Source organism: Galleria mellonella, unplaced genomic scaffold, assembly GCF_026898425.1.
Source record: "Galleria mellonella isolate WM207_F2 unplaced genomic scaffold, CSIRO_AGI_GalMel_v1 utg36, whole genome shotgun sequence".
NCBI lineage: Eukaryota > Metazoa > Arthropoda > Insecta > Lepidoptera > Pyralidae > Galleria > Galleria mellonella.
Genome location: NW_026442086.1, coordinates 6,767,768 through 6,782,956, shown reverse-complemented (window position 1 = coordinate 6,782,956; position 15,189 = coordinate 6,767,768). Strand labels below are relative to the sequence as shown.

The following is a 15,189-nucleotide window of genomic DNA, read 5'->3' as shown; positions in this document are numbered from 1 at the left end:
AATTATGTACCGAAATCAAATTATTTTGTAATACAGAGTGGGTTCAATCACTGTAATCGAACGTCTATGTCAGAGTCACATAATATGTTTTCTTTTTTTTTTAATATGTACTAGATGCTCAGGTAGTATTTTGATTATTTATTAATTTACACTTCACCCCCCCCCCCCTCCCTTATTCGTAAAAACGTCAGACCTCTCGTAAACCTAGTATAGCTATTGAACTGTTTTGTCTCATTCTTTCACGCTAAATTCCGAATTTGAAAATGGCAAAACAATATAATAGTAAAATAGGTTTTTAGGTTTTACTTTTTATGAATACGTGGTGAATATGGCCACCCTAATAGTGATTGACTACAGTGATCGAGTAAAGTAAATTGTGATCGAGTTAATATATCGGTAGGCGCGTTATAATTTTTTTTTTATTTTCTATTTTTTTTTTTCATCAATAGCATTCAGTCATGATTTTTATGATCATTTCTGCCAGCGTTATGTGTAAGAGGCTCGTACTTGAGATGAAAATTATAAACAAAGCAGTGGTCTAATTTTGGGATTATTGGTATAAAAAACAAACGGAGTAATTTAATCAATATTAGCCATGGGTAGTATGAATACCGAATCGATATCAATACATTGAGTTCCTTTGAGCATTGATGATGTAAGAAAGGTCATCATCCATTTCGATATCGCCCATATCGGTCGGATATCTATTTTCGAATATGTTCAAAGTCTATTATTCAATATTATATATATATATATATATATATATATATATATATATATATATATATATATATATATATATATAATCGATATTGGGGCCATTTCTCTAAACATATCTCCCGACTAGATTTATTATCCTTTACAGAAACTACGAACAATATCAATTTACTATTAATTGTAATGTAATAATAATAAGCTTCAAGGAAAGAGTATATTCCTCTTTAAAAGGCCGGCAGCACACCTGCAATGCCGCTGGTGTTGTGGGTGATCATGGGCGGTGGTAGTCACTTACCATCAGGTGAGCCGTACGACAGTTTACCCCGTGTTGTTAAAAAAAATTGGGACGCGTGTATTGATATTGATACTCGATCACCTTTATTAACAATAAAATAAGGTTATTTATTTTATACAATAACAAATGGTAAGTATAGTATTATATTTATGGAGCGTTCTGCATTTCTTACACACCGTGCCAAATATGTGATCAGATTTCAGTTCTTTTGAAGTTACGTTTTCTTACGTAAATATTGTTTTCTCACAAAAATTTAACTGTACATAAACGTTACAAAAATAATCATGAGAAACAGTAATTAAGTATATTTGTTAGCGGTAAATTTTTCCACTTTGTTTATATTATTTGAAATCTTCCAAGGTGTAAAACTATCCATGGATTCTTTTTTTTTTTGTATCAATTTGTCAACTTTTCATATGGACGTTATGTTGTATCTATTTCATTAAATCATATTTTGATTTTTTTTATATAAATTGACATTTTACATAATTGACCAAATATATTTCTTTACTTTACAACCGATTTCGAATAGAGGTTATTGATTCGACTGTATTTTTATATGTTACGTGATAACTTCTTTGTGAACTGATTTTTAATTGTCTTTTAATGGTATAAGGACATATTGGTTCCAGAACTAGTTTTAACAAGATTTATGTCAAACAAATCATGTTTGGAATTTGATTATGTATTTCCTATTTAGAGTTTGCAATTCAGACTCAATCTGTATCTGTGGTCCATAGCCTCACGCTGTGCCCTCAAGGGGTAGGTTGTGTTTATAATTACGTTCGCCACGACTGTATTTTGTCTCTGAAACGCTAGTCACGTGTTTTGTTACCTATATAACTGTTTATGTATTTTGTAACTTATATAATGTTATATAAGAATGTATTAAAGCAGTAAAGTCAAAAAACTTTTTAGTACTTTTATTTTTTTCCGCTGGTATCATTATGGTCGATCAAAACTATCCCTTTTATAATAACAATATTTTTTTTATACAACTTAGAATGGCAAACAAGCTGACGGTCCACCTGATGGAAAATGGTAACCGTCGCCTATAGACATGAGCAGTACCATGGATATAACAGAGTATACTGTTTCTACCATGATACCCCCCATACGTTGCCATTCCTGAGGACTCTGATGTTATTCCTCTGTACCCTGTAAATTCACGCCATATCCCACCCATCAAACTGAAACACAGCCATGCAAACACAACTGCTTCACGGTAGAAACACGAATGGTACAGAGGCACCCAAGCAATCGACTTTTGTAGTCTCCCTTAGGTAAATATGTATGATTTTTTAATCATCAAACAGAAATTTGAGATGAATTTATAAATCAAAATTCATTGCGTTTTAAAAATTAAGTCTAGTTTCCCATAATATGCATATATTATGAGGAATTAAACGACACCATATTTTTATATGGTGTCGGTTTAATTTACTTTAGAATTAATGTGTGTACTCTGTATATAGGATATTATTAATTATGGAGAGAAAACAACAAAAATTATCAAAAATAGTTTTATTGAGTTTTTCCTCGTTAACACAAAAACAAAATGACATTATGGATACAAAAAAAAAAAAATCAAAAACTTATTCATGTTAATTTTAAAATTATCTCAATAAAAAATATTTTTATTCAATAAACTAGAACAACACATTTCGTAGATAATCTCTCAAAAAATAATAATTATGTTATTAAATCAACAATTCAGTCACCACTTTACAAATTGAGTGGTTCGTCGGCATGATTAGTGATAAAAACGGTTTTTTTTTTCATTTCGAGACCTAAAAACCCTTTGTACACGAATCATAATAGGATTCGCTTTGTATAACTTGCCAATGTAAATGTACTAGCCCATTAATATTACTCCTTTAACGTGAATGAACTATTAAATTCCATGGGTTATAGTCTAGGCATTTGTAATATCTGTATCGATTTGATATCTATACATTGATACATATATTGTCTATATATAATACATTCCTTTGGATATCGAGGCCGGAAAAGAATTCATTATTTCGATATCGCCGATACCAGGCTGATATATTCAATACGATTGAATTTTTAAAGCGATATTTAATATATCCGTTATTTGGCTAATATATAAATATTGTAGCGATGCGCGACTACTAATTCGACTACTTATGTCATTAATTAGTAGTCGTTAATGGACGAGTCGACACGAACATAGCCGAGTCGACACGAACATAGCCGAATCGATAAGTAAGTACAGTTTTTATATGAAATTGCGAAAGAACTACATCACGTATTAAAAAAATGATATTTCAGTACTCTATGGCAAGTTTTTTTGTCATCGTATTCTAGTAGTAAACAGATTCAGAGAAAGGACTTTGTTGTAATTAGTTATTAATTAGTAAAATAATTCGAATATAGATATTACTATATTACTAATTTAGTAGTCAAATTATAAAACTAGTAATTACTAATTATTCTAATAACAAAATCATTTAAATTCGCGCATCGCTAAGTTTTTGTTATATATTACCCACCCTTAGGTTATACAAAGCAAATACTATTATTTTAACCGCTAATCCCTTAGACAAAGTAAAAATATCGTAAATAATAAATCCAATTGTATGGGAATATTACCTCATACAATTTAAGAGTTAAATCGCCAAATGAAATGTTACTTTGTCTAAGGTAGTTATAGTGCGAGTTCTACAAAGAGTTACGTTACAATCGCCTTCACATTTATTTACGTCGATAACTGTATACATAGCTGCATCTCTAGCGGATAGTTTTGGAAACTTAGATTTCCATACAATCTTTTCGGTAATTAATATATGTACTACATTCTAGATAAGTGGCGTACAAATCTATATGCAGATACAATTAACCTACCGTAAGGATGAGATGGAACAAAACGGCGACGTTTGACGTCACATTCCATCATAGCTGCGGTAGCGTACACGTATCTACAAATAAATGCGCTTGCTTTCTAAAGGGCAGCGTATATTTCTTTCGCATAATTAACTTAAATTTATAATATTACAGCTATATAATGGTAAGCAAAACAAGGTTTTTACTGACTAGTCAATACAAACAATCATAATTATAGAGATATAACAAATTAAACAATACAAAACGTCGATAAAGTAACAACAGACTAGATCTTAGTAAAGTGGCAATTATTCCATGTCAGTATAAAAAAAAAATTCGTCCCAAACAACTACCTCAAATCAAGATATCGATTCCAAATTACTGTTATGCATATAAAAAGATATACATTATAAACGACTACATATTTAAAAATAAAATGAAAAAAAAAGTAAACACTAGATACTTCGATCAACCATTGAGAATATTGTCGATGGAAGGATTGGAATTATCGAGTATTTTTGACTGAAATGGAACAATTAACAAATATACAATATTTAAATGAACAGTAATACGATTTAAAATTAATAAGAATATCATACAGAACGAAATCTCGAAATCATTGGCATACTTTTATGGGATTGTTATAACAGTGAAATTGAACAATTTTCTAAAACAAAGTATAAATGGAAAATAAAAAAAAAAATATTAACACAGCATAGTTAGTATGTAATCTCTATTTTTTTCCATTCTTAATCCCTTCTTTTTTCTTGGGAAAAAAAATATTATGTTATTTTTTTTTAAAGCATGGTAGTGATTTCTATTTCACACTGTACACACATACACATAAATAATAGACTTATATTAGGTACATTTCGTCTTCCCACGTTCACCCAATCAAGTCACAAAAAAGATATATCCATATTGTGGGAGACTACTGTGGCTTCCATAAATATAAATCATTCTACACAAAGTTAAAACTTATATAGCACCTTTAAGTTCGTCAACATACCGATGGCTACTTCACAATCAGCCCCTAAATACAAAATTATCTTTTTTTGGTGCCAAATGTACTTAACTTCTCACCGTTCTATTTCAAACAAATGCTGTAAAGCTATCTCTTTCTTCAGTGTTCCTACTTGAACCTCAAATTAGCCTCTCTAATGAACTGAAAGTTTGGATAATTATAGTCACAATTCATTACTAGAGTCGGAATAATAATGTGTTTTTTTTTTATACAACTTAGAATGGCAAACAAGCTGACGGTCCACCTGATGGAAAGTGGTAACCGCCGCCTATAGACATGAGCAGTACCATGGACATAACAGAGTATACTGTTTCGCTCATGATACCCCCATGCGTGATTAGAACAATGTGTGAGTAGAACAGGTCATATTGCGCACTCTCTCGCACTTATATGATTTTAGCCATCGACATTTCTATTAAAAATACAAGAATTATGTAAAAAATCGCTTTGAGCAGTTTTTATTTATTAACAATAAACTGTGGGGAAGCTCTTACATTATGGTAGGTATATTTCTTATAAAATTTGACAAACACGTATAAAATAGTGACATTGTAATAAATTCTAGCTTCCTAACATGTATTACACTGTAGATATAGGTACTCTATGACAACGCAAAAGATACAATGTGGCAACATTTTAAAATTAACAATTATATTAATTTATATAAGGTAGTGTTTAAATGGCATTATAAATTATATAGATAGACACATAAATAGTATCATTGTAGGTACAAGTGGAGAAAATTAGTATTTCGCTTTCATTTGTGTCAATTGTCAAAGTCAACTGTAGATAAGCGCTCGGTTATAACACTATTTGAAATATAAAAATAGTTTTATTATCTTTGAAATTTGACAAGTAACTGATGTTGCCAATTGCAAATTACAATATGCGCCATCTTGTTATACACTAGCATTAAAATACGACGAGTGAATTTAGAAAAGTTATATTTTTAAATTTACCCAATCGAAAATCGAACCGAAATTTTATTTACGCACAGACAAAAAGAAAAGGATATTGTATTATTACCTATTAGATAGGCATTTGTTATACATTACCTTAATATTAGGATAACTTGGTTAAAACATAACTAATGATTAATTTTTAAACCTTCATAAATTTTTGTATTCCTGATCTGAAAGCGGATTCGTCTTCCTATAGTTAGAGTACTTTTATCCAGAAATGCTATATTTATACATACCCCACAAAGACCTTGATATTTCTGAACGTATTACGAACTATACAACTTAATGAGTATCCTATGTTCGATGAAAAATAACTTTTATGTTCTAACAAAGAATTGAATTCTTTATATATATAATTATCCAGTACTCACTCGTTGGCGAGTTCTTACATATATATATAATTAACAAATAATATATGTATATATGACACTAATTTATTACGTCATAATATAAAATCAACGTAAGGAACTAGTCATAACGAACGTCCAATGCGCATTTTCGAACTACACTATTATCTTTCAAACATTTTACGGGAATTTTGAAATCAGCTCTGTTGTCTCTAAAAAACCACGTTTATATTAACTCAGTATCTGTTATTAATCTGGTTGACCTACCAATGATATACTAGGGAGAGCAATAAATATAAGCAATTGTACGAAGAAGAGGACCTACTATGAAAAGTCTTCCGAAATTTCGAGGCCGAGCGAAACAAAAATAAGATGTTAAAATTATATAATACATACCGTTTAAAAGTGTTCTAAAATCGTTGCTTCAGACTTTTATGGTATGATTTATGAAGAACAAAACGTTTAATTACAATTACTGATTCCGGGTTTTTTTTTATACAACTTAGAATGGCAAACAAGCTGACGGTCCATCTGATGGAAAGTGATAATGGTCGCCTATAGACATGACCAGTACCATGGACATAACAGAGTATACTGTTTCGCCCATGATACCCCCCTTGCGTTACCATTCCTGAAGACTCGGGTGTTATTCCTCTGTACCCAGTAAATTCGGTTACTGATTTGGCTGATTTCGGTATGAATGAAAACACAAATTTGAGTCCGAAAATTCGGAATTTCATATCATAGTAGACCCCAAGCTTTCAAATTCCGAGCACGTCCACTAATATGTATGTAGGTAACATATGCCGCGCACGCACGCGGCGTCGTCGCGGAAAATTAAAAGGGTCACATTATGCTCTCCTGTTATATCGAGACGCTAAATGTATATAATGCTACCCTACTTAACCTCCCACTCCCATACGCCTATGGTGAATTGTGAACTCTTTTGCCATTCAAAACGGCATAAAACAATCCAACACCAAATATAAAAGCGCTGAGGGAAAGGTATTATTAGTAATGGAGACTGAAAATCCTATTGCTAGCAATATACCCAACCAGGTCCTCTTCGCGGTTCTCCCTGGAAACTATCATTGTTAATTCCTGATGAATTCATCATGATGGGCTAGCTGGCCTGTTTTCATTCTCATCTATCACCCTTCACTGGTGCTCCGCCAGCGTATCCCGTTAGCGCAGGCGAGGTTACCATACCATTTTCACCCATCAAAAAAAAATATATAAAAGCGATCACACAACATCCGTTCCAGGCGCCAATAGAGTTATTGGTAAATATAATCTCATCATTTGTATATGCATTAAACATTTCCGAACGCAATATCCTTCTACCTTCCTTACTTATCCATATTTCCTATCAAATCTGGGATCACATTGGGGGGTAGATGGACAAAATGAGTCTATAATCCAACTGCGTGTCGAGCTGATCAAGTTCCGCCAAGATCACGCAAATTCTCCGCCAGTTGCGAATTATTCAATCAGCCGCGATCTCCGCGCAATATGCAGTGATACCTTACGCCAGTGATTCTCAACCTTTTTTTTGTTGCGGCACATATTTAACGATTTCAAAATTTGGCGGCACACAAAGAGAAAGATAAAAATTATTTACTTACTACAACACACTGCGTAAATAATTTATGACAAAATTTTAAAAATTTGAAAAATTTGGCGGCACACTTTTAAAATTTGGCGGCACACAAAAGTGCCGCGGCACAGTGGTCGAGAATCACTGCCGTATGCAAATCAACAAAAGTGTTGGATAATTTTAAGTGAGAACGAGAACACAAAAGACCTACACGCGGGGACTAAGTGAACCAGGTTTGTCCTTTGCCTTTCTTTTTATTCAACAGGTATTGTTATAAAATCCACGAATGTCCGGTCTACCACGATATTCATTCTTATGCTACTGAATTAACATATTTGTATTTATAAAATATCAGATACGCTGCGCATTGGACGCGTCGTGTATGCAAAGTTACTAGTTCCTTACTGATAAAACTCAACACCATCAATAGATTATACAAATTAATCAGTTATTTAATTAAAAACATGTATGTTACACTTTGTATAACATTAATTTAGGTGTTTAGACATTGAGCTCGATTCTAAGGCGATCTTTCTTTAAACTTTTTTGTTATTCTAATATTTTAATTTGATAATGTCGCGTAATTAGTGTTTTATGGGTAACCATAAACTAAATTTCTATTTTTATTATTAAGTTTTGTATGCACACGTTATATTTTAATGCAATAACTACCAGTTTAATTTGCGTTCGAGCGGAGAGAGGCGCGCAGTCAGCCTCGCGCTCACATTACTGCCGTTCATGATTAAGGGTCACGGATTGATCCCGAAACTAGTTGAACTTTCTCGATCTAATTACACGTAAGTCAAATGGGTAGTTATTACATTAAATTAAATTTATTATATATTTTATTATATTTTTAAAAAAATCTGTGAAATTAAACTCAAATTTCTATTTAAGACATAGATATAGAGAAATGACGCCTCAGACGCGGCCATCCATTATAATTATAGAAATTTGGTACGTTTGACTATTCTAATATTTCTTAACCGTCGATACTTAAAATAAACTTAAACTAACGACTAAATAATTATCAATTATTATAATATATTCATTATTAATAGCGGATTTAGAAAAATAATATAATAGATTGTTACATTTATTATTTATACAGGGTGATTTTTTTACACAGACAAAATGGTACCATTGCAGTAAGCGCAACGAATTCCTTTATCAAGAATATTAATTTTCACTTTTTTGTTTAATACAGCAATTATTAGATGCATTTATTATTAGACCAAATAATTATCTTTTAAAAAGTTAAACTCAATAGGAGTCAGGTCTCCCATTCAGTTCGAAACTAGTCGAGCATCGTCGAATATAAAACGTTAGTAAAACCGGTATAAACATTTACAAAAATCACCTGTATATAATAAAAAAAAAAAAAAAACTAGCCAACTGCAATATATTATGTGCGCCTAATTGAGATCTCTAATATATTAACAAAGTATAATATATTGCAGGTCTAGATCATCAGAAGGTAATTTCAAAATCATTACCACTTACTATCCGTTTATAAAAACCGGCCCAGGAGGAGAGCAGATATAGATTGCATTCAAAATAGAGTCTTAAGATCATTGAAATAAGGTTTAACTGTCTTAAACCTTTACAATTGCTCGTATTCAAAATAGAGTTTTAAGATTATTGAAATAAGGTTTAATTGTCTTTTGTTTATCGAAACGTGTCTTACAAGAATGAACCTATAAATTAAAACTTTCCAGTGGAGGCTTTCCCCCTTAAAGAAGATGCACATCTATGTACTTTAAGACATGTCCGCGCATAACTGAAAGCTTCTCTCGCATTATGGTGTGGACACCGGAAAACTTTGGGGTGGTCATAGACCATCCGGACTCTTAGGGACCAATAGAATCGGATATGCGCTAATGATTTGGAATTGCCCTCCTATAAACATATTTTGACTGTTTATTTATGACTAATTATTATATCTTAATCTTAAAGGACTGGCCCTCGTATCGCAGTGATGTGCCCATGTTTATTCTAAATAGAAAATTACGTTTTTTTATACGTTTTAAAGTGTATAGTAACCTTAAAAAGTTTTAGAGTTAATTCGTTGTTTTAAACATGATTTTCATATCAAAACGCATATATATTTTACACAATAATACATAATTAATAAAATATATGAGTTTTTAGAGTTAGTCACAATGTATGTAATAAACCGAAACCCGACGGTACTCGTGAATTGAACAACATTACCCAAGGACCAAAGTGAAAATCTTCAAATTTCGAACGCGATCGATTCAGAAATTGATCACATTCAGAGATCGATTCAAAAGCTATTTTGAGTCTTCAACTATGCCCTTTGGTGAAAATTATTCAATTTCACGAATCACTGGATTAGTTCGGTATCGCGACTCACCCTGTACATCATATTGAGGTTTGAGGTTAACTGCACACACTCTTAGGTTTAATGCAAATATAAAAATCATTTGTACAGTTCGAATTGTCTCGATAAAGATCTGCGCAGACGATGGAGAATTTGTCTATTAACAAAATATCTTTGTGTAAACCGTGACCACGCACAAATCACTCAACAAAACGTTTTAGGTATACATAAACGGTCATTTTGGGTACTGCATAATTCAACATTTCCTCGAGCATTGTCTCTCATCGGAATTAAAAGAATCACCTTCTTCATGAAAACGTTAAATCTCTCGTAAACCTATAGATTTGTCTCTTTCTTTTGTCCTAAATTCTTAATTTTAAAGAGAGTAACAAAATTTTAAATAGGATTGTAGAAGATTTTAGTTTTTATGACTAAGGGGATCATGCGTGCATACCTTGCACTGCTTTTGTACAAAAACCCAGTTGCAACAATGCAGTATGCAGCATACTGCATTGTTTGCGTAAACCTTAAAGCTAGATTCATATTATAATAACAATCAAGGTACGTTTTTGGTCCGGTAGAAAAAGTGGCAACACTTTGAGATGATCGTGACTGGAATGAAATTCACTTGATTATTACAGATAGTATGAATACCTTGTTTCTTACGTGATAAGATTTTACCAGAATGAGATGGGCATAAGGATAAGCAAGCTGAATTGACAATGAGTTGGTCACAAAGCTCGAAGAACAGACAACTGATGCAATAACGACCTCAAATGCATTGCAGACAGTTAGTGGATGTAGATGGCAAAGAATAGTCCTCTTTTTGACAGTCTATGGGGGAGGCCTATGTCCAACAGTGGACAGATAAACGCCAAAATTATTATGATATTGATATTATAGTGTGAATGTAGCTTCGTAATGAGCGAATCGTTGTCTTTGAGATAAATGAGAGAATTGTCTATGGACAAACAGCCCATAGTCTGCACAGTTATTTACCTAACTTAACAGCTATATTAGAAGACTGTACAATTTTCCTTACAGGTAGTTAATGTGTATGGAAAATTGTAATTCATTTTCGTGGTCCGAACTGTACAGTAGGATTATAACGTCAACAGCCTCGGTTACATGCGAAAAAGTGATTTCTATTTTAGTTCAAGCTCACCACTGTTTGTACCATTTGACGGGCTATCACTTGACTATGAACACGACGTTGCTGTCTCGCTCCAACTGCTCCTCCAGTTGGACGGTGGAGAGGCCGCCCTGGCAGCACAGCTCGTCCAGGCACACGAGTCCGTTGTACGTGCGCACCATGGATTGGCTGTGCTCGCTGTGTACTGACGACGAGTCCTCGTTGTTCACTGTTATTGGGTACTGTAAAGAGAGGTCATTAGATGACGTCATCGTTCGAGGTGCGAAATTTGCATTATTATCGTGAGGTATAGAGAGATATGTATGAACTATCCTTCCCACTTATTAGTATTATAAACGTGAAAGTGAGTTCGTTTGTGTTTTTTTTTAATGGATGATAATGGAATGGTAACCCTATCCGCGTTATCGGTATACACCGGCGGGGCACCAGTGAAGAATGATAGGTGAGGATGAAGTAGGTCACGAACGTGACGAATTCAACAAGAATTGTTCACGATGGTTTCCAGGGGGAACCACGTGGAAGTCGACCTAATAGAGCATATTGCTAGCAATGGGGCTGTCAATCTGCATTGCTAACAATCCCTTTCCCCCCTGGCCACGGTACTGTACATGTCTACGACGTTTACTTGTTTTTCATTAAGTTGACTATCATTCACTAATTATTTCACTAATTATTAATGCAGGTTCTGAAAATATTCCACAGTACAATAATTGTTAATGCCATTTATAAATTCATGTTATGTAATTTGGATCTTAATTTATTTATTTAATTCTTTATTGTACACACTAGTTATAAGAATAAGACAGAGGTTACCATTCCATTATCATACATTCAAAAAAAAAAGTATCGTGGCAAATGATTTTTTTTATACAACTTAGAATGGCAAATGATTTTTTTTATACAACTTAGAATGGCAAACAAGCTGACGGCCCACCTGATGGAAAGTGGTAACCGTCGCCTATAGACATGAGCAGTACCATGGACATAATAGAGTATACTGTTTCACCCATGATACTCCTCATACGTTGCCATTTCTGAGGACTCAGGTATTATTATTAAGTGATGGTGGCCACAGTACCACACAGGCCATTCTTGAAAACTATAAAGAACCGTGTGCTCCCGGCATAGAATGGACCATCCCTTTTTTTCCCATAGATGCCGGAAGAGGCGACTAAGAGAACTTAATGGTCGAGGAATAGGCATCAGAGTCCTTTTTAAAACATCACCAAAACCCTAACTGCGGTTGCCAACCCGTTTGCCAAGCATGGCAACTATTGGCAAAATCTCTCAATAGAAAAAGGAGCATGTTCAGCAGTGGACAGAATGGCTGATGTGATGATGACGTATCAACTAACCTTATAAACTCTCCTTATGAGACCTTCTAGTACACCAAACAACACCAGTTTCCGCTCGTTGATGGCCAGGTCCTGAGGTTTCAACCGGCGGCAGAGGTCTCTCACGGTGCTACCGTACGTCATGCCAGCGTACATTCGGAATAGATCGTTGACTTTCGGCTGCTGGCGCGCTGCAAGTAATATCAATTTATTAACCAGGATCCGGTGTAGAAGTGAAAGCATATGTGACATAATTACAACGTATAATGCAAAAGACAACTAGAGCTATTCTATTTATGAAATGGTTTTTTGTTTACAAATCTTTATTGTACTTAAATAATTAAAGATTGTGCAAAAGAAAACCGACTTAAATTGCGACAAAACCTTATTTATTTTGATTTAAAAACTAAAATACTGAAAAAAATCTATGGGACTAATTTGTAAGTATCTTCTTTTAGATAAAAAAAGAATTATCTAAATCGGTTTGCAACTGACAGAGTTATGAGGTAACAAACATAAAAAAAAAATATATATAAACGAATTGAGAACCTCTAGCTTTTTGAAATTGGTTAAAAAAAAAAACAGAAAGAAAAGTCAAGGGATTTAAATTTTTATCGGTGGACTTATAACTGAAAGAAATACCTTCCAGTCAATTTAGAGAGTATCGAATGAACAAAATTATAGTTGTTTTTTTATGCAACTTAGAATGGTAAACAAGCTAACAGCCCACCTAATGGAAAGTGGTAACCGTCGTCTATAGACATGAGCAGTACCATGGACATAACAGAGTATACTGTTTCGCCCAAGATACCCCCATGCGTTGCCATTCCAGAGGACTAAGATGTTATGTTTTTCCATACTTCAAACCGAAACACAGCTACGCAAACACAGCTTTACGGTAGATACACGAATAGGATAGAGGTACCCAGGCAAACGACTTTTGTACAAAATCCCCCTCTAGTAAATCTTATGTATAAAAAAATATAGTATCTACTTGGGTAAGAAAGGTTAAGGCAGCGTTATATTTTTTTTTAAAACAAATTTCTGACGATCTAGTAGCAGTGATACCGTGGGTATAACTTACGAGATCTCGCGCAAAACTCGACGCACTGCCGCTGGAGACCGGCACACCGCGTCAGTTGTCGCAACTTGGGCGTCGCACTGTACACCTGTAACGTAATGTTTTATTACTTAAAATATTTTTGTTAAGAACTACATTGTACTGGCTACCTATAAAAAACAGGTGATAGAATTTTTTAAATCTATTGAGTAGTTTACACAAACAAACAAATCTTTTCTTTTGGGGGGAAAGGGATTGTTAGTAATGGAGACTGAGAATCCCATTGCTAGCAATATACCCAACCAGGTCGACCTCCTCGCGGTTCTCCCTGGAAACTATCATGGTTAATTCCTGATGAATTCATCATAATGGGCTAACTGGTCTGTTTTCATTCTCATCGATCACCCTTCACTGGTGCTCCGTCAGCGTATCCCGTTAGCGCAGGCGGGGCTACCATCATCATCGGGGGTATCAGCTGTTAACTGACCACTGCTGAACATAACTTCCCCATAAGGGGGATTTTACCAATAGTTGCCAAGCCTGTTTTAAGAGGGACGATGCTGGCCATCCCACCACCTATGGTTTATCACTTCATAATTCCGTCATTTGGGAATTTTTTATCCGAAATAATATAATTTTCAGATTTTATTTCAGCTTTTAACTGTCCACTACTGGACATAAGCCTTCCCCATAAGAGTTTTGCTAATAGTTGCTACGCTTAGCAGGCGGATTGGCAACCGCAGCTAGGCCTTTGAGGACGTTTTAAGAGGGACGCTGCTGCCCATCCCTCGTCCTCCCTTAGTCGCCTCTTACGACACCCACGGGAAAGGAAGGGGTGGCCTATTCTATACCGGGACCACACGGCTATTTATAATATTACTATGGAAGTATAGATGAACAGTTTAAACTAAATGTTATTTCTGAAAAACAATGTACTCACTGCACAATATTGGAAGATGGGCACCAGGGTCACTACACCATAGTACACGAGGTTCTGTACGCATGCGCGCACCAAGCTGATCTCCACATCGGTCAGCGATGCTATCTTGGACACGTGGTTGAAGCCGTCGATGTACGGCAGGATCTGTAACAAAGATACGATCACATGAATGAATGAAAACTCTTTATTGCTGCCTTCAAAAAATTATTATTACAGATTACCAATATGAACACAAAAAAAAATTACAAAAACTTAAAAGATAAAGAGGCGACAAAGGGCGGGTCCTATCGCTAAATATCAACACCTATTATACTAACTATTGTAGTTAGTTGCTAGGTATAACAAAAATGTCTTCATTGAAGTAACTAGCTACCATACGTTTTAAATGTCTGTACTGGAATCCTACAATGAGGAGGTGGCGTCGATATTCGCGACACAGTTTTATACTTCTGCGGATATCATCGTTTTTCAATAATATTGTAGCCAATGTTTTTTGTTCCAAATAAAGAATTATTATTATTATTATCTTCTAGGCAACCTTAGGATGGCAAATGCTTACTAACATGCTT

General features: G+C 34.1%; 1 protein-coding gene across 1 annotated transcript in view; it reads right to left on the bottom strand.

The window, feature by feature from the left end:
• Positions 1-2,520: 2,520 nt before the first annotated feature.
• LOC113520705 (GATOR complex protein NPRL2-like) overlaps positions 2,521-15,189 on the bottom strand; it is an 84,042-nt gene continuing 71,373 nt past the window's right edge. The window contains exons 5-8 of the mRNA XM_052897411.1: positions 14,621-14,764; positions 13,705-13,789; positions 12,642-12,811; positions 2,521-11,507 (exon numbers count right to left, since the gene is read on the bottom strand). Coding sequence (XP_052753371.1) covers positions 11,325-11,507; positions 12,642-12,811; positions 13,705-13,789; positions 14,621-14,764 — 582 coding nt within the window. The 3' untranslated portion in view covers positions 2,521-11,324. The remainder of the gene's footprint in view (positions 11,508-12,641; positions 12,812-13,704; positions 13,790-14,620; positions 14,765-15,189) is intronic.